The sequence below is a fragment of the Hippopotamus amphibius genome, chromosome 10 (genome assembly GCF_030028045.1).
Source record: "Hippopotamus amphibius kiboko isolate mHipAmp2 chromosome 10, mHipAmp2.hap2, whole genome shotgun sequence".
Taxonomy (NCBI): Eukaryota; Metazoa; Chordata; class Mammalia; order Artiodactyla; family Hippopotamidae; genus Hippopotamus; species Hippopotamus amphibius.
In genome coordinates, this window is record NC_080195.1 from 13,459,191 (window position 1) to 13,479,300 (window position 20,110).

The window sequence follows — 20,110 nt, forward strand, 5'->3', positions numbered from 1 at the left end:
TTTACCACCTTTGGAAAAAATCATAGAACCATCAAACTACAGCCAGGATTTAATTTGAAATTAAATTTATTCTTTATCAGCAAATTTATAAAGTACAACTATGCTACAGTCTTTGAGTCTAAGATATTTTAAATAGTATTTGGTCGCTGAGGAAGACATAAGTTATAGTAAGCATCCTTGTTCCAAAAGTCTGGGCCCTTCCATCCACACCAGCCCTAGATTTGGAAGAAGGGAAACGAAAACCTTTTACAAAGTTATAGGACTATGTGACTGAAAGTGCAACATTTTACCGTCTTGCTCTGTCAGCAGGAGCTTGGAATAAGACTCTAAATACCTAATTCAAATATTTGAATTCCTATAAAGCATAGAAAATAGTAGCTTATTTGGGTCCGTTTCAGATAGAATTTTAAAAAATTTAATTCTATGATATTTAATCATAGAAATCATTTAAAAAAGAAAAGCTTCATTATGGTACTGTTACTCAATACCACATTTTATTGATTTTTAAGATGTATAGTTTTAAAATTCTGGCAGTCGATGGCATGTGATAGTTTAACTGGCATCTGTCCATACAAGACTGTATAGACAGTGAAAAAGACTGAACTAGAAAGTGCGCCTCCCCAGCCACCACCTTGATCCTGATTTCCCAGCAGTGGCACCTCAGCAATGATACCTGGGGTAGTGAGAAACCTGAGCTTGCCCTTAGAGTTGTATTCTATACCCTTCATTTTCCTCAGGCTGTAATCAATCACGCCACTTTCCAATCTTCATGTCAGTACTAATCCTTTTCCCCAGCAGAGAAAATTACTTTCAAACAAAATCTCATCGTGAATATAAAAGCTTATCAAATTTCTTCTAGGGCCACTGATTTATTTTCTTAAAGACCCAGCTAACAACTTCTCTGTGTTCCATCATTCTGAAATGAAATGCTTTGTTTGTGAAGCGGCTAGTGAGGACTCAAAATGCCACTGTATGAGTGACAGGTAGTGGTCTTACCCCTTCCCCTACCTAACTGGGAAGCTGCTGGGCATTCTGAAAGGGACCTGAAGTCAAAGGTCATAGTTCCTACAGAAGAATGTGGTTTGTCAGCCTGTTTTTCAGTGTGGAGGTGGGAGGGTTGAGTAGAGATCTCTAGGTTTTTCATTTTTATTTTTCTGATTGCAAAAATAAGATACACATACAAATTCAAATGAGGTGAAAGTGAAAATTAAAAAAAATCCTCCATCAGTCCTGCTCCCCCTGCCCACAGGTAACCATCACTAAGTCTGGTTTATTATCATTGAGAACTGTTTCTTTACATAAAACAAAACAAAACGAAACTTCTTTTTATCATCTCATTTTTTTCAGCAAACCTTCCTTAATGAATTTAATGTCCTAGAATCTATTTTCTTAGCAATAAATTGAAAAAAGGCTTATACTTTCTCTCTTTTAATCTTTTTGTGGTCCTTTCACATGTGGGCCATCTCCAGGTAACCAGACTTAAATTTTTTTTCTAGCTAAGTGGGTAGAGAGAATGCCCACACCAGAAACTGTGAGAGTAAGTAGGGGAGCCAGACTTCTTTCCTTTGAGGTGACTGGCTTGGGGATCTTCAAACAGGAAAGCTCCCCAAGTGGGTAAAGAGAGGTCAGGCAGAGGCAGAGCTGTCCCTCTAGCCCCTGCCATACACTGAATATGTCCAAGATTCATATGCTGAACCCCAGTCCCCAATGTGATGGTATTTGGAAGTGGAGCTTTGAGGGTGACTGGGTTATGAGGGTAGAGCTCTCACGAATGGGATTAGTGCCCTCATTAAGGGCCCAGAGAGCTCCCTCATCCCTTCCACCACGTGAAGACAGTGAAAAAGACAGCCATCTTTGAACTAGAAAGTGGGCCTCACCACCCACCAAATTGGCCAGCACCTTGATCCTGGATTTCCCAGACTCCAGAACTGTGAGAAGTAAATTTCCGTTGTTATAAGCCACCCAGTCTATGGTATTCTCTTACAGCAGCTGGGATGGACTTAGCTCCCTAGATTCTTGAGTCATGTAAGAGTCAACAGCTCTTCCACTGAAGGCAGGGCCTTGGCCTCAAGGGTTCTTGCATGTGTGAAGAGAGCAAAAGGGTTTTTGCAGTTACAGAGTTCTGCAGAAATATAACTAGCAAAGGAGAGTGCAATTCTCAGGGAAAGTAAGGAGGGACAGTGCCTTATTCTATCTAATTAATTGCTTCCAAAAACCCTGTCTAGATAATTCCATCTAGTGCAAAGTCCCTCAAGCCAGCCAGAAAGAAGTAATTTTATTATTTATTATGCCCGTAATTAAAATAATAAGGCGTCTCACTGCCTTTAAGATAAAATCTGAACGCCTTGCTTCTCTGCCTGGCTCACAATGACCATCCCTGATGGAGCTCCTGCCCATCCCTCCAGCCTTAGCCACACCTCTGCACCAGCTCTAATTGCCTTAAAACCGCCAGGGTTCCCGGAATAGGCCCTGCTTTCCTTTCCCTGTCTCTAAGTGATCCCTCTGCAGAAGGAGCTTGTTGTAAGCTCCACCAAAGACACCATATTTTTTGGGGGGAATCCTTTTTGCACTTTCCTCTTCTGTTCTTCTCTACTAGACCAACAGCTCTTTAAAAACCCATTTTAATACCTCCAGTGTTTAGGACAGTGGATGGTAAATATTAGGTACTTAATGAATGTCCAATGAATGAACACTTTGCTACAGAAAGAGAGTAAATTTTGCTCCTATTTTCATAAAGATACGTGTACCAGCAAAAAACATGCCATAGGTTTAAAAGTCCAAATGCCTTGAAAGAGAAAATTGTGTGTATGTATGTGGCACTTAAAATTTTAAGAACATGTTTATATCCTGTTAATATTTATAGATACTCCAATCATTAGCAAAAGACTTTACTAAACTGTGGGTATAAGAGTCCAGCTACATACACATAATAAAAATTCTTTACATACTACACATTTTATCCTTTGGGCTTTACTAACTACCTTTAGTAGTTACATTCTTTTCAACTTCCGAAGATATTTCACAAATGAATTTCAACATTAAACCATCCATTTTCCCAGAATTCCCGAGGATTTCCGCTTTAAAAAGAGCAGTGAAACCTTTTTATTAGTACTAATGATACTGACTTAAATGACAACATGACAAAAATGAAGGGTAGTGGATTATAATAGGATATAGTCAGTGTCATAGCTGGAAAGGCTGTACGCATTCTTTATAATTTTAATATATTTGGCAAAGAATATGAAACATATTTAAAACTCAGGTTAATTATGTCTTATAACCTTTGCCTCCTAAAGATTTATTACTGAGTTTCATGAAAATTTAGTTCTAATTTCTCATAAAAACTCAGTACTAAATCTGAATTAGCTGTCTATAAATTATCTTAAATTTATACATCCTTTAGCTGGTAGTTTAAGCATCAATAAATACTCTTAAACCTGTTTCAAATTCAAATACTTCATAGAATGAGATTAAGTTATATGTAAATAAATTAAAAGCAGTCAAGCCTCCATAATATCCAGCATACTGCTCAGCTAATTTTTGGTTAATTCTAAAATTATAAAGGTTATATATTCCACTCTATTTCAAGGCATTGATAAATCTCACTATATTTACAGGGGTGAGTCAAAAATAAAGCCAGAGTGTGGATAATTTCTGACTAACCCTCGTATATTTATGCAAAGCTGTAAAGTCTCCAGCAGAATATACTTATAAGTTTCATATTCTATTACTAAGTTTAATAACTAAGAAAGTTTTTATAAACCTAAGCTAAATTTTGTCTTTCACAGTTTACTTTAGTTCCCCCTTGTCCTCATACCTAGAGAGGCAGCTACTCATCACAGCCTTAGAATCCCTCCTTATGATGAGGACCTTGGTTTATAATCCATCTTTCTGTTAGCTGCCAGTTTTCTATCCTGTGGTTCTGGGTTCTTTGCCTTGTATCTAAATTTGTGTTAAACAGACACTTACCTTTTCCAAAATAACTTGCAGATCTTCAGCGCCTGTATAATGTGGATCTAAAATCAGAAATTTTATCTGTCCTGTAATCTCATTCCATGCAACTCCTAGTATTGTGTGGGCCAAAACTCCTCCCCCTATAGAATAGGAAATACGAAATGAGAGGGCATATATTAATCTCAACTTCTCATTCAATATCCATTTAAAAAGATTATTTTGCCTATTAATTGATCTAACAGCATTAAAATTGACTGGTCTACATTGTAAAAGACACAATGTCAAATATACTCTGAAAAGATAAAATTACATCTTTAAGACAGAGAAGATATACTCATATCTATGGTCATATTAGGTTTATATTTCACTGTAATATCCATGGAATTACCTAAACTGGATTTAAAAAGGGCCACAGAGGGTCTAAACTCCTCCCAACAGAGTAACAATCATTGCTGTTGGTACCTCTCTCAGCAAATGGGCAATGCTAACTCTGCTCTGAGTACCTCCAATGGTGCAGTACTTTCTGTATTTTGCTGAAATCGGCCTACTTGCGTTTCTTACACACCAGTCTTAGCTTGCCTTCTGTCATCACAGGACAAGTCTTATTTCTCATAGAATCATGAACCTTTAGATCAGCTATTCCAATCCTCCTATTTTACAAATAAAGCCCAGAGAGGTTAAGCAATTTGCATAAAGTCACAAAGCCAGCCAAGTTAGTGACAGCCATGACTTATGATGCTCCACTGAGTGACCACTGCCTCTCTTCCATCTGCTCTTAACTCTAAGTATTTGAACACAGCTATCATTTCTCTTCTTAGCCTTTACTACTTCTGGTTATTATAATCTTTTTTATAGCTTTCCTCCTGCCTTGGAAATTTTAAGATAATATGCAGAGGTCAGTATGTATGATGTAAAAGCTAATTTTAATATGTTTAAAAAGGACTGATTTTATATGCCATAATATATTTATATTAACAATAACTTTTACATACTCGCACTCTAGCAAAAGAACCCAAGATATCCAAACACCTTACCGATCATTACTGGCGTTCCTTCACTCTGGAAATGATTAGCCAGTTCCCGTCCCTGAGAGGCCATTTCAGAACCCTGGCTAGAAAGAAATCATTTTCTATGAGATGAACTATTTCTAAGGTCAAATAATGAGCTTGGGAACTAATGTTTTCTACCTTTTTGGTTTCTTTTTGGTTATTTAAAAAAACCCACAATATAAATTTAAGTAAAATTAAGTGCTAGGGAATTGAGAGAGCAATTTACAACCTCTAAATATTTAAGGCCACTAAATGTGCTAGGAAAGAAGACCTTGATTCTTCGCTTCTGGAATTACGTAAAGAAGGTTCTGGATTTTTAACATGAGATTGAAAGTGGTCAGTTTGATACTTAGGGGACTCTTATAGGTGGATTTAATTTCAGAAGAATAGGTTTTAAGTCCTAGGGTTTTGTCTTCTTGCCAAATACAGACTCTGAGCCTGTATTTCCTCATCTTTAAACTGGGACCAGTAATACCTGCCTTTCTATGTGACAGGAGATTCCAGGACTAAAACAGACAATGTCTGTGCAGCCCATGTGAAAACTGCAAAATGTTTTCAAGTACAACATATTTTTAGGGAACATTTCAATGTCCTATACAATTTTTACTTTTGAGAAGAGAAAGAACACATGAAGGAAGCTATTTTTTTTAGAATGGAGGTGCTGGATGGTGTTAAGCTTTGGCTCTTGCTTCGTAAGAAATGTATGAATAATGTCTGAATGTGTCAAAATCTTCACTTTTTAATCACCATATGCTTCACTGCTTAATCTATCACATATTTGTTAGCACTGATTTCCACAGCCAATCCAAATTGCACTTGTGAAATCAGATGTATTAAAATACTTGGACAATAAGGATAACGACACTATAGTTATCAAGGTTGTCCTAATAGAAAACGTATTGAAAACATACGCTCATAAATAAGGAGTAAGCTAGTGATGGTCAAAGAAAACAATCTTATTTAATATTTGCTCATATTTTAATAGTAGAATTATGATTAAAATACATTGGAAAAGATAAAATGAATGTATTATTTGGACACATTATTAGTTTATTAAAATCTTAGGAAGAAGAGTAGGAGGGAAACAAAAAGATCAGTCACAGATCAACGTCTAATTTTCTCCTTTCAAGACTTCAATGACAAGCATTAAAAAACTAGACTTTCTGTAACTCTATTCAAAGTTGACATATTTCCAAGTTTTCCTCTTCCAAACTAAGATTAGGGATAGACCATACAAGTAGATATCACGAAGTTTACTCATAAACTGAAACATCTTCTAAAAAATAACAAAAAATTTTAGGGCTAGAAAAATGAGATTTATAACGCAAGGAGGCAATACGGAGGAAGAGGAGTGGAAACAAATGTGGGGAAAAGTGCACTTTTTCTGTTAATAAAAATGACAAATTCTCTTTGATTTCTCAAGTTTCTTAAAGTGTCCTTACCTGACAAACAGTATTTTTGAAGTAATACCAATCAAATGGTTCAGTACCAGCTGTACCTCGATAGATCCAATCCACTGCCGTGAGCCAACAAATGTTGCTGGTTTGTCCCCAGCATCGACTAGAGCCTTTGTGTATTTAAAAATACAAAAAAATCCATACACAAGACAGCTATTAAAATTTATGTTGAGGGCATTTTCCCTGATTACAACTATATATATATTTTTTCCCCTCAAAACAGAAATAAGTCTGTACCATGAGGTAAGAATAATTATTAATTGTATATTAAGGGTTAATGAAATGTCCAACTGATTATAATTGAAAATGGCATGTTCTGTACCTGCTGAATTTCTCTGTGTGTTGGAATGGACCTCTCTGTGTATCCCTGGTGTCTGAACCAAGAGCAGATAGTCTGCAGAGACCGATAAGCACAGCCCCAGCCATTGTCATCTATCCGATCCTGCATATAGTGATGGTAACCATATATGCCCTGGACCACATAAACCTATACAAAAAGAAGAAACAGAGTAAAATATTAACTTAAGATAAGACAGATGTATACATATACATACACATACCCTAGTTATTTTACTATTCTCAAAGCTAGACTGTTACTTTAGTTCCTTATAAAATTTTTTCAAAAAAAAGAGGCAATGCTCCCCAGCTCTTTCAATGAGCCAATATATTACTGATACAAAAGTGAAGTAAGAACAGTACAAGAAAAGAAAATTATAAAACAATATCATTCATGAACACAGATGCAACAATCAATAAAATATTAGCAAGCTAAATCCAGCAGAGAATAAAAAATAATAATTAATCATAACCAAACTAGGTTTATCTCATGAATGTAAACGTAATATTGTTTGGAGATTTGTGTTGGAAGTATTTAGGAGTAAACAGCAGGATGCCTGTAATTTTCTTTGAAATGACCCAAGGGTAAAAAAGGAAAAATGAAGCAAATATAGCAAAATGGTGACACTGTTGCACATATGTAATAAGAGACATGTACAGTAACGTTAACAGCAGGGTTGTCTAAATAGCAAAAGAAACCCGGGATAAAATCATACAAAGGCATGTTATCCAGCAATAAAGATAATTGAACTACAGTTATACACAATACCATGGATAAATCTTAGACACATGATGCTGAGTGAAAAAGCAAGTTGTAGAAGACTATACACAGGATGACACCATTTTGGTAAAACTCGAAATCAAGCAAAACTAAGAGCAACACTGTTAAGAGAATATATACATATATGGTGAAACTATTAAAAAAAAAAAAGGAAGTGAGTGATGAACACAGAACTCAGTATAATAGTTCCTCCTGGAGTGCGGGGGAGGCAGAGGAGTGATGAGGAAGGAGCACACAGTCAGACTGGTCACATCCTAGTTCTTAGATTGGGTAGGGAGCTCTCCAGCACTCATTTCTTTATGTGTTTTATAATTTACATATATGTTACATATACATATTAAGTATCATATAATAAATATTAAGAAATATATATATGCTTCTTGTGTTTTTGCAATACAGATAATGAACCCATTTCATTGTCAAAAATCAATCAGTATTTATTCAGTACCTTCTGAGTGTCCAGGTGCTTAGTAAAGAACTATTAGTAATTAAATATGAATATATGATATAATACCTACCCTAGAAGAGTTTCAAATATAACCAGAGAAAGAAAACATTTATATATATAGTAATCTACGAGAAAACCATCAAGAGTTATGTCACTTATTAGAGACTCTAAGTTTTCTATTTCCTATTCTGATTCTATGACTGTGACAGAACAAGATTTTCAACCAGGATTAGGTTTCTCAAGATTTCCTCCCATATAAGCAAAATAAGTGAAATCATTCAAGAGCACTGACATGTTGACTAAGGATGTGTATACACGTTAATGGTGAGTGCCCAGCCAGGGCTGTACTATGCGAGGCTGGCCTGCCCACAGCTCTCGCAGGCACAGCTGCTGTCCCAGTGCATGCTGATGGCCAGAACCGGAAGTGCCCCAACTTCCCCTAGGATCAATTCTGTATCACATACTCATTTTTAATTTTTAAGATTGCTTTACAAAGCACCTGGAGACTCAGTAGGTACTGGATAAATGCCATGACAAGATGGGCCAATCGAGCTTTCTCTTTTGGGAATTTGAATTGAGAGGTGCAGAGTGAATCAGGGAGTAAGTGCAGGGAATGAAGTGGAGACAATGCATGCAATGAGCAGCTCTGAGGAAGAGTAGCAAAGTTACGTCAGGCTGAAACAAGGAGGGAACAGAAGATGAGGTTGAGAGAAGGTAGAGGAAAGGGAAGGAACAGGCCAGTTAGGATCAAAAGCAGCCACACAGAAAGCTGAGAAATGCCATCAAGGAATCAGTGCATGCCTTGAGACTAAGGCCAGTCTCAGGGCTGCCTTGTTCTAAGAGGCACAGCTATGCAATTCTGATTCTTGGTTGCCCATGACACCCTCTCTTACTGATCTACATGCATCCTTAAAGGAGCCCTTCCCCACACTCCTTTTCTGAACTATCTTTAGTGAAAAGCTCTGCCCCTTACAACTAGGTACGTGCTGTACAGAAAACATGTAGTACTTTATTAGCCTTTCCTACAGTGTGACTTGTGTAAAAATATGTCCTTAATTAGCATGATTTCTCAGGTTCAGAATGAAAATAAAATGGGACAAGAAATTTATTTAAAGAAATTTAAAGAAATTAAGACATGGAATTTTAGTAAGAAAAATGTGCTTACATGATCTATTCCTAATGTTTTCCTAATGTTTTTAGACCACTGTGAATTACTGCTATCTTAAGCAATGATCATTAAAAGAAACGGGTGGTAAATTATGTTTTAGGGATGACACCCGTTATGAATTAATCCTTACAACTTCCACTGGGTACAAACAAAAAACAACTAATGACACTAATGATCAATTGACTCCCATAAATAATTATTAAACTCACCATACCAGTCTCTATGTTAGGTGGATTGAGATAAGTATGTGGATTTCTAATGTAAGCATCTTTGTATGGTTCATCTGGAAAGTGATAAGCATTAGACCTTTTGAAATAAGGTCTGTTATGAGGCAGACTGAAGAGATCATGTAACTCCTAAATGAAATCAGAATCAACAGGAAAGAAGAGAAAAAAAGTTAAATGATTCAGTTTCCTAGTCAATAAATAAACTCTAAATATACAAAACAGAAAATTTACTTATATTGGTTATAAAAGTTATCAGACGCACATGATTTAATTCACTAAGGTCAAAGAGGGTGAGACTTAAACTAAAACCAAAAAAGATTTATTTTTGTTTATCTATGTATATGAATAGGAATTGGAAGGAAAATAATTTGTTAGAATGAGAGAAAAGAGATAATTTAAAATTACTTACTATAATACAGTCTGTTAAAATACATCCAGGCTAAAGACTGGTTTTGAAACAGCTTTGTGAGTGAGTAAATTATAATTAACTATGATTTAATTATATCAAGGTGTTTTTAAAAATCAGGCTTAGAGTACTTCACAAATATAAGGCGTAGTGATTAAATTACAGAGTAGAGATTGGTGGCATGAAACCAACCAATATGGCATCAAAATAAAAATACACATAAATGTTTAAAAGGCAATATATTCCTGAATGTATAAAAACATGTAATAGTTATTTTGAAAAGTCTGACTTCTTTTGGCATCTATGTATTCTAGCAGTTTGAATGGGATCATTAGCTTATATAACTGTTGCCTCTGCAAATCAATTCATCTGGCAGTTACCGAGAGGTACAGAGTGTTACACTGTTGTATCTCTTCTCAGGGACAGAGACTGGGAAGACTTTCCCATGGTATACTTTGATGGATGCCAGGCAAGGCCACACATCAAAAATATGTACTCCCAAACCAGTCATTTTGCCAATAAATCTCATTTCTTTGAATGCTGATCATGTTTTCTTCAAAATGCCTCTAATAAAACCCAAATAACCTGGGAGGTGGGGGATGGAGTAATACTATAAATCCTAATGAGAAACAGCATAAATCCCAGTTCCCTCTCTGACTGTAATCTTGTCTCTTTCACAATCTGGAAGTAATGGAAGAGAAAAGGAATTTATTAACTAACTCATCAGCTGCTCTAGGCATGTAAGCATCTTTTCATTTCTAAATTTCATTATAGAAAAATAACATGAAATTAAAATGTTACATATGGTTTAGCATAATATTTTTGCATTAATAATACTTGAAAAAGTTACAAAATAAAGGTGTAAAGCTAATAGTCTGCGTCCACACTTTCAATAACAAAACAATGTCCATTTTTTAGAAACACATAATTAAATACAAAATGAATGATAGCTGTATTTTTTTCTAAGAAAAAAATGAACTGGTTTCACCTTTCTATAGGCCTGCAGCCGATTATCTGGAATTCCTGATGGATATGAAATTGTTACAAGATTTTTTTCCCCTGGTAATAAAAAGTGCAGTGGTTCAGGGACCACAATAGATGTTCCTTTCATGTATTTCAAAATGCATTTTTCCATATCAGTGAGTTGATTATGAATTGCATCAACTAGACATTTACGAACTCTGTGGGGGGAAAAATACACAAGTGCATTAACAAAAGTTATAGTAGTTATGATACAGGAAAGTGTCGCGTGAATAATATATTCCTAATATACCCTCAATTGGACAAGGTTTATTAAAGGAAGTCTAAATAATGCAAAGTTAAATGTTAAACTAAATTTCCTCTGTGTAGATAAAGGGGAAACCCTATAGGTTTTGTGTATTACTCTACTTCCTCCAACAAACATTTAATTACTAGATGACTCTTAGTTTAATAATAAGCAAGGGGACTTCCTAGGTGGTGCAGTGGTTAAGAATCTGCCTGCCAATGCAGGGGACACGGGTTCGATCCCTGGTCCAGGAAGATCCCACATGCTGCAGATCAACTAAGCCCACGCGACACAACTACGGAGCCTGTGCTCTAGAGCCCGCGAGCCACAACAATTGAGCCAGTGCACCACAACCACTGAAGCCCGTGCACCTAGAGCCCATACTCTGCAACAAGAGAAGCCACCAAAATGAGGAGTCTGCGCAGCACAATGAAGAGCAGCCCCTGCTCGTCATAACTAGAGAAAGCCTGTGTGCAGCAACGAAAACCCAAAGCAGCCAATAAATAAATTAAAAAAATAATAAACAAGGAGTAAATCACAGTAAAAACAACAACAACCCTGGATATGTCTATATGGCAATTAAAAATGGGCTCTGATTACTTTGGGGGCGGGTCCTCATTTAAACGTGGTAGTAGTATTAGAAAATACCTACTTTCCCCATATTTCTTCTGGAGCAACAGATACAACTGCATCGACAGGTAGAGTCATATTAACATAGTGGTGTCCTCCGCTTTCTCTTTCAATGATGGGCGTTACAGCTGCCAGAGGGGTTGACATTTCCAGCATAAGATCTATATTTACTATCTGATGCTATAAAGATAAACAGTAAAAGTCAACGTATAGCACACTGAACAGTAATAGAAAATGTAAGTAAAAGGACTTTTTAAGAACCTTATAAGCTATGTTACAGTAAATTATTTAAAAGCACAAATCTCAGCTTAAAGAAAAATTCTTCTCTGCTTCAAAATAATCTGAGGAGAGGTGGAGAGTGAGTAGGGAGTGAAGATGAGATCAGACTGATCACGTACTGATAAACATTAAAGTTAGGTTCACCAGGGTTCATTATACTATTTTCTCTACTTTTGTGTAGATTTAAAATTTTCAAAAAAAAAAAAAAATCAAATGAACAAGATACATTAACCACACACTGAAGAAACTTTTAAACATGTATTATGACTATCTCTGGTCTAAAGACATAAAGAACAGTAAACAAATATTGAACTCTATTAGTAGGTTTGATTTTGACAGTGGTATGGAAGAACAATTCTGAAAATGCTTTCTGTATATTAAATAAATTTAGCAAAATATTAAGAGTACTGGAGGCCAAGTTTCTCACCGGGGAAAGGTTAGGAACTGTGTGGGGTTGAAGTACGACTGGAGGTATGGTATGACTGACACAGGTGAATATGGGTGTGTGTGTCACACATGTATAGTATGTGTGCATACGTGTGTGTTCCTTGTGGAAATGGCTGATTCCTGAGCTGGAACAGGGAATGAACAGGATGTGTCTGGAACATCCTTGGAAGAAAGTAGCAAGTACTCAAAAGTAGTGTCAAGACGACACTGGAGCCAGCATAAAGTTTCTCTTGGCCAAATCTTAGAAAATGTGAGCATCAAACTAATGATAGTAACAGTAACAGATAACATTGTGTAACATAGGAATCCATGCTTCCATACAGTTAATAAATAAATAGGGAAAAGGAAAAGCTCTTCCTCACAGTGTAATGTCATCTAATAAATGTAAAAGGAAATGATAGACTTAGAAAAATCTCTACTTCATAACCATCAGATTCACGCTAGATTCTGGCAAAAGTCATCAATTGATGTTTGCAGTGATGGCGTAAAAACTTGATGAGGAAGAGGATATATACATATACTCCAAGTATCTTCCCACAAGATACTTACTAATTACAAGGGCAAAAAATAGTCCCCTCACAGTGGAGAACGGTGGCAGATACCACATTAACTGATCAAGGTTAACATCACCCATATGAGAACTGAACATACGCTTCTTTCATATGATGTGCTAAGAAGGACCCAGGTTACTTCTGTGGTATTCCTACCAACAATGGCCACCTGAATCTATCATGAGGAAGTCTAAAACAAACCCAAACTGAGGAACATTCTAGGAAGTAAGGGACTATATCCCTCAAAATGTCAAGCTCCAACTACTGGTAATTCCCAAATCATTATCTATAGCCCACAATGTTTTTGTACACTCCACATTTATAAATCTAACAGCTCATGTGGACACCTCACTGGTGTCTCAAACATAATACGACTGAAACTGACCTCATGTCTTCCGTTTTTACCCAAGCAAGAAACTGGTCACCCCACAACTAATTAGTTTCCAAGTATAATCCATTCTATCCCCTAAACAGTTCTTGTCTCCACTCCCTCCTCTTTATTACTCTAGCTACTAGTTTCGTTTCGTTTCTCCTGGTTTAGTTTGCCCACATGTCCAACCTCATGTCCACTCTATTTTCCTTACTAGTCTGGAAAAACACTACAGTCATATTAACCTGGTACAACTTCCTGCCTTGAAGTAGCAGCTCCATTTTTTATCTCCAATATCTGGTAAAGTTTGTGGCATGTGACAGGTACTCAAGAGTACTGGTTCAAAAATCAACAGAACCAAAACAGTGTGAAGAAAAGTAAATCATTTATTATTTACTATCTCATATAGCATAATGTGTCACTGTCATGTTTCAGAATGACTCCTTTTTATCTATTTTTAAATAATTTGTAAACATACTCAAGCTGTTTTATTTTTGTGGGAGCAAACAAAGCATCCAAAAAATCCATTTAAGATATATATCATAATGGGAAAAAAGTTCAGATATGTACAACAGAGATATAATCTCTGGCAAGTCATTTAATCTTTCTGGACCTGAATAATTTGATGTAAAAAAATAATAAAGTTGGGTTAAGTAATTTCTAAGATCTCAACAACAAATTCAAGGACTGAAAATTGTTATCACTAAGAAGACAGGTGATTTGCTTACCATGTCTGATAACTTTTTGTCTTTCTTCCTCATGAATTTTCGTTTTGTATCTTCTTCCTGTTCGAATCTAAATTTTTAATATACAAAGATTTTTATCATATGAAATGATGTTCTGAAAACACTTCTAGCCATCTTCAAGCATACTCACTGAATAAAGCGCATTATGTCCTTACAGGCAGAACTATCAGTCAGTTCTCCGGGAATGGTGTTCACGTCACTGTTAGGCCATATATACACTGAACTGTGGCAAATTCTGAACACAAGTGCATTTGAAGAAAGCTTGGCTGACAGGTCACTCAACACATGTTTTAGTGCTTTCTTGATAAAAATTTCTAAATTAAAAGAATATAAATAGAAGTTAATAAGAAAAACCGTAAACTTTTCAACATGAACGCTTCCAAGCACACACAGGTAGAGTACAGTAAAACTGACCCCCAAATATCCATTCCCCCTATTCAATAACATAAAAAATTTTTTTTGCCTTTTTAAAAAAAAAACTGATATGAACTTCATAGACCATAAAATTCATTCTTTTAATGTGTACAATTCAGTTGCTTTTAGTATACCACAAGGTTTACAATCATCACTATTTAATTCCAGAACATTTCATCACCTGCAATGACACCCAGGCCTTAGTAGCGGTCATTCCCCACCTCCTGGCACTTACCCACGGCAAAAACTAACCTCCTTTTGGTGTTTACAGATCTGCCTGTTCTGGACATTCATATAAATGGAATCACACATTATGTGGCCTTTAGTGTCTGGCTTCTTTCACTCGGCCTAATTTTTTAAGATTCATCCATATTGTGAATTCACCCACAGCAGGAATTAGCACTTCACTCTTCTTTATGGTGGAATAATATTCCATTGTGTGAACAGAACATATTTTGTTTATCCATTCATAAGCTGGACACATTTGGGTTGTTTCTGGCTATCATGAATAATGGTGTTATGAACATTTGTGCACAAGTTACTGTGTGGACATATGTTTTTAATTCTCTTAGGTGATCACCTAGGAGGAATTGCTGGGTCATATGGTAACTGTCTTTTTGAGGAACTGCCGAACTGTTTTCCGAAGGAGCTGCACCATTTCATATTTCCATCATCAATGTATGAGGATTCCACTTACTCTCAAAATACCGTATTATTTATAGCAGTAAAACTGTTGAATGAAATTTAAATTTCTTTGTAGTTCTATTCTTCCTTGGACTATATCCTACTAAGATTGCACAAAGTACTATGTTCCGAAGTCACGGCTTTTTCCTCTCTGTGGTATGTCATCATCCTGATACTTGTCTGACTTCATTTTCAGGGATTTCCTTTTCACTTAATAGAATTTTTTGAATAGGAAAAACATTTTCATGGTTCCAAAGTCAAAACTATATTAAAAAGATATATCTGAAGAAGACAATATTTAAATGCTTGTCCTAGCTTTATACTCCTAAATCCTAAACCTATTTAACCCTGTGGTTAAAATAGTTATTTAACTATCACATTGATATGCTGATAAATAAATACTTTGAGGCTGTGGTAGAGAAAAGATTACTTACAACAAGTCAGATTAAAAGATATCCTGATATGTCTCAGAAAGCCAAATTTACAGATTTTTAGCTGCACTACAGAAAAGAAACCTAATTCCTGGGCTACCTTCTGTCTATCCCTGAAGGACCATGAAGTAAAGTAACCTAAATAATTGTGATGTCTTTACAGTTAAGCACCTCCGTCCTCTCAATTTCCTCACTAATGACTCCCTTCACTGAGTGTTTCAAATAGTTTGACATAGGAGGAGAGATACTATCAAGTCAGAAGACAAGCTCAAATATATTAATTTCTAGGTAAAGAGTATCTGCACTCCTTACTTACATTTGAAATTACATCATTATATCTGGTGACTAATAGATTAGTTACACTTTGCAATAAGTTCATAGAAAAGGATATCTTCAGTTTATATTAAATTGTAAAATGTAAGACTTTATCCATACAAGTAACATATTAAGGAACAACCGTACTTTACTGACAAGATAGGCCTAAAATGAGTTTGATTTAGTCCTTGCAAAAGCATTCTCACCTTAATGGCATATTAGAGAATCACCGAAAAAAAGCTTACTGATGCCCGAGTTTCTGTCCTAGAGACTTAATTTAATAGGTCTGGGAGCGGGGATTAGAATGTGGACAAAGATTGAGAACAACTGTCTAATATGAGGGGAGGGGTCAGAAAGAACATTCTACATTCTCTCCTTTCCTCTTTCCAAGGGGCCAGTAAATAACTGTCAGCCGGTGACCTCTTTCAAGGAACTCTGACACTGTCTGTTCCTTATCTTTCTGAACCTCTCTGTGGCTCCTGACACCATTGATCATACTTTCCTTGAGTGATTTCGTTTAGTATCAAGGTATTAACTATCATCCTTGAGAGATATTGAGTTCTCTTATCTTCAATTCTGACTACTCTCACGTAAGTTTCAGACTCAAATTACCAAATGCCTGTGGGAATTTGCACTTGACATACTATGGCATCTCATACGAAACACATCTCAAACACAGCTCTTCATCTTCCTCCTCTGATATTCTTTACCTCGGTTTGTGGCAGTAGTCAGAAACAGGTAGACATCCTAGAATTTGGTTTATACAAATGCTGCTGATTTTTCTCCCATAGAGCTTGCCTACCATTCCTAAACAATACAACATACAAGACAGTGGGCTCTGGAGAGTCGGGGTTATGTACAGTTGTAAGCCTGCAATGTACAAGTCTGGGTGTATAAATGTACAAGTCATTTATATTGTCTCATGGTGGATATTTATATTTATTGTGACAATTTCCTTTGAGAGGGCAGTAAACTTTCTTAAGTAAGGGGACACCTTTTCCTAAAGTGCCCAGAGGAGCCTCATGGGCTAGGGGTGGTGGGGAACACAGTGTCTAAGTTTAAATCTAATTTATATTACTTACTAACTATATGAACTTAGACAGTTTATTCATCCTATCTCTCACTCAGTTGCATTTGCAAAATGCTAAGAATCTCACTATATTTCATAATCAACTTTATAATAAAAAAGGAGAGCATTCTGGCAGACCTACCATTAGGAGCAGCTAGCTGAAAAGCGAGATCAAGGCCACCTCTTATTCTGAAGAGTATATCCATAGTCTCTGAAATAACCTAAGACAAAACCACAATTTCATTGTAAAACAAAACAAACTCATCCTCATATAAATCAGAATCTAACTGAATGTAGGTTAAGGCATTAACTAACCTTGATTTTTCAAATTATTTCATGAGTTAATTCCATGTTTTATGGAGGAAAAAAAAACACCCTAAATTCTAATAAGGTTCTCAACCTTTGTTCCACATTGAAATCACCTGAGGAGTTTAAAATTCCGATTCCTGGGCTACACCTCCAAAGATTCTGATTAATTGATCTGGGGAGGGTCTAGGCACAGGATATTTAAAAATTCCTCCATGTCGATGATTCTAATGGGAAAAGGTTAAGGACCATTGCTCTAAGACAATATTTCTAAATTATAGTCCTAACAATTATAAGGTTTAACAATGACATGAAAAGATCAACGGTAAAGAACTAGTTTAAGAATGGGACAGAAACACTGGACCTATTATAATAAGAACTGATGGTCAAGACAATGAGAGGAAACTAATATATCGCCGATGGCGGGAGTATAAACTCTTAGAACTCTTCATAGGGCAACATGGCAATAAGAATCAAAAGCCTTCTATTCACATTCTTGGACTAGTAATTCCACATATAGGAATTTAATCTAAGGAAATTTGCAAAACACACAAAGATTAGGGTATACAGATGTTAACCTGTCAATAAGAGGAGACTGATTAAGTAATTATGAATATTACACAGCAATGAAAAATCATGCTTTATAAGGATATTTAATGCCATGGGAAAATGCTTCCAACTTACAAAGGTGAAAAAAAGCACTTGTAAGATGGAATCTATTAGCTGTTCTTAATTTGGGTTCATAACTTGAGTTTCAGGTGGTTGATGACATATGACAAAAGACATACATCATTTTGCTGTGGGAGAGGGGTGGGAAGGAGGAAGGGAATCTCTGGGAAAAGGTTTCAAAGATTTCATCAGATTCTCAAAATACATTCTGAACAGGCTGAAAAACCATACTACACAGTAAGAACCCTATCTCAAAATAAATGAGTTAGTACTAACATTTACTGAGCTCTTAGAAGGTAAAAGGCACCATGCTAAATGATTGGACATATATTAACTTCTACCCTCAGAACATTAGAAAGTAGGTACCATTACTATTTTTCTCATTTACAAATCCCTTGTCACATTTTTTTTTAAGGGTGACTGCTTTTATTTTCCATAAATTGTAACCTGTCGAAAGGCCATGCTTTTGCCCCAATTATACTTCCCGGAATCTAACCTAAAGAAATAATTAAGAAAGTTCAGGACAAATTTAGCTTAAATGTTGTCCAGTTATCATGCTGTTGTTCATCAGAGCAAACAAACAAATAAACCCCACCCAAACAGCTATCAATAAGAAGTCTATTAAATAAAGAAGTTGGTTAAATACTACGTACCTATTTGAATAAAAAATATTTAATGGCACTGAAAGATAAAAGTTAAAAAGACAGGCAAGAGCAACATTTAACTGTTACTTTCTGAATGACCTTGTAACTAATCACTCCAGTCTGTCTCCTCTTCTGTAAAACCGGAAGAATATACAACTTCACAGGGTTGCTGTGAAGATTCCATAGTGATCTTATGTGAATGCACTAGAATCGCTTTACACTTCTGAATTGAGATCTTCTCTGAAGAAATAATATTTAAGCTGGGATCTGAGGAGTGTGTCGGTAACATTATTAACAATTCCAAAGGAAAGATGGGAGGTGCAGGTGGACAAGCCCATCAGGGCCCAGATTGGTGAAGGCCTGCCTAAAAGACCACTTAAGAGACCATGGCAAATGGTTTGATCTGATGGTGCCAAGGACAAGGATGGTTGGACAGTGACGACTGACAGCCATTTAGAAGGAGATTCCATAGCATTTGATTACTGAACAGACGTTCAGGAGTTGAGAAGAGGGCTTTGTCAAGGATGATTTCCAGGTTTTTGAAATCGGTGGGGAATGAACGATGGCGGGGTGGATGGTAGCGCAATGAATCGAGATGAGGTTCACTGAAGGAAGAGCAGTGTGGAATGAGGGGAGGGGGGAATGGTGACTCAGTTCTGAACTTGCTGAGTCTGAAATACATATGAGCCCCCCAAGTGGAGCTACAGTTACTAGATATGCGGATCTGGAGCTCAATACTCGTCTAAGCTGGAGATACAAATTCTGGAGAAAGCGTGGAGTGTAAAGAAAAGTACTGAACACCACATCGAGGATACGGATTGGAGGACCTGCCTGAGCAATCAGGAGGGAAACGAGGGGAGTATGACATCACAGCAGCTAAGGGAATAGAGTATTTGGAAAGTTATTCATATTTTTCCCAGGTCCAATCTTTCTTCGAAACCGTCAAAAACGTCTCCTGATTCCCCCGTTCTCAAAATGCACGCACGAGGAGAAGGTGCAGGGAGCGCGTCTGCAAAGGCGGCGGCGCTGGGGCCGGCGGTTCAAGGTTGTGCGGGGCAGTTTCCTTCCGGCCCTACCGGGAGAGGCCGAGGACAAGACGGCTCAGACCACGGAGTTCGCAGCTGCCACGTGGGCCCCAGCAGGACCAGTTCTTTCAAGGGCCGTAGAGCCCTACTCGTGGCGGCTAGTGAAGTCTGAGGGGAAATTCAGGGGTCGGTGGCCACTGAGGGTACTCACCAAAACCGCTACGTGGCGCTGACCCGGGGCGCCGACATCCACGCACGGCTCTGGAGGCTGGCCCGGAAGTGGCGTCATGGGGGGGGCGGGGAAAAGGCCGACCACAATTCCCAACACGCCCTGCAACAAAGGTCATGGGGCGTACCACCACGCCTCATCTCGCGGGGGGATACGGGGGCGGTAAATTCTATTGAGTGCGTCCTTCGTATCCTATACACTCTGACGT

At 37.0% G+C, this 20,110-nt stretch overlaps 1 protein-coding gene across 1 annotated transcript; it reads right to left on the reverse strand.

Annotated features, from left to right (window-relative positions):
* Nucleotides 1-48: 48 nt before the first annotated feature.
* Nucleotides 49-19,935, reverse strand: UFSP2 (UFM1 specific peptidase 2). The gene is made up of 12 exons (XM_057697110.1): nucleotides 19,885-19,935; nucleotides 17,172-17,250; nucleotides 14,247-14,430; nucleotides 14,099-14,165; nucleotides 11,746-11,903; nucleotides 10,815-11,007; nucleotides 9,403-9,549; nucleotides 6,783-6,947; nucleotides 6,446-6,570; nucleotides 4,989-5,065; nucleotides 3,970-4,094; nucleotides 49-215 (listed from the first exon to the last, which is right to left on the reverse strand). Exons 2-12 carry the CDS (start codon nucleotides 17,233-17,235, stop codon nucleotides 129-131), a joined length of 1,392 nt encoding a protein of 463 aa, XP_057553093.1. The 5' UTR covers nucleotides 17,236-17,250; nucleotides 19,885-19,935; the 3' UTR covers nucleotides 49-128.
* Nucleotides 19,936-20,110: the final 175 nt, after the last annotated feature.

Excerpts from the sequence above, each read along its gene's own strand:
- UFSP2 (XM_057697110.1), bottom strand. The coding sequence starts at position 17,235 with ATGGATATACTCTTCAGAATAAGAGGTGGCCTTGATCTCGCTTTTCAG. Across the intron at positions 6,948-9,402 it reads CTAACATAGAGACTGGTATG|GTTTATGTGGTCCAGGGCAT; the intron begins GTGAGTTTAATA and ends CTTTTTGTATAG. Across the intron at positions 4,095-4,988 it reads AGGAACGCCAGTAATGATCG|GGGGAGGAGTTTTGGCCCAC; the intron begins GTAAGGTGTTTG and ends CCTATTCTATAG.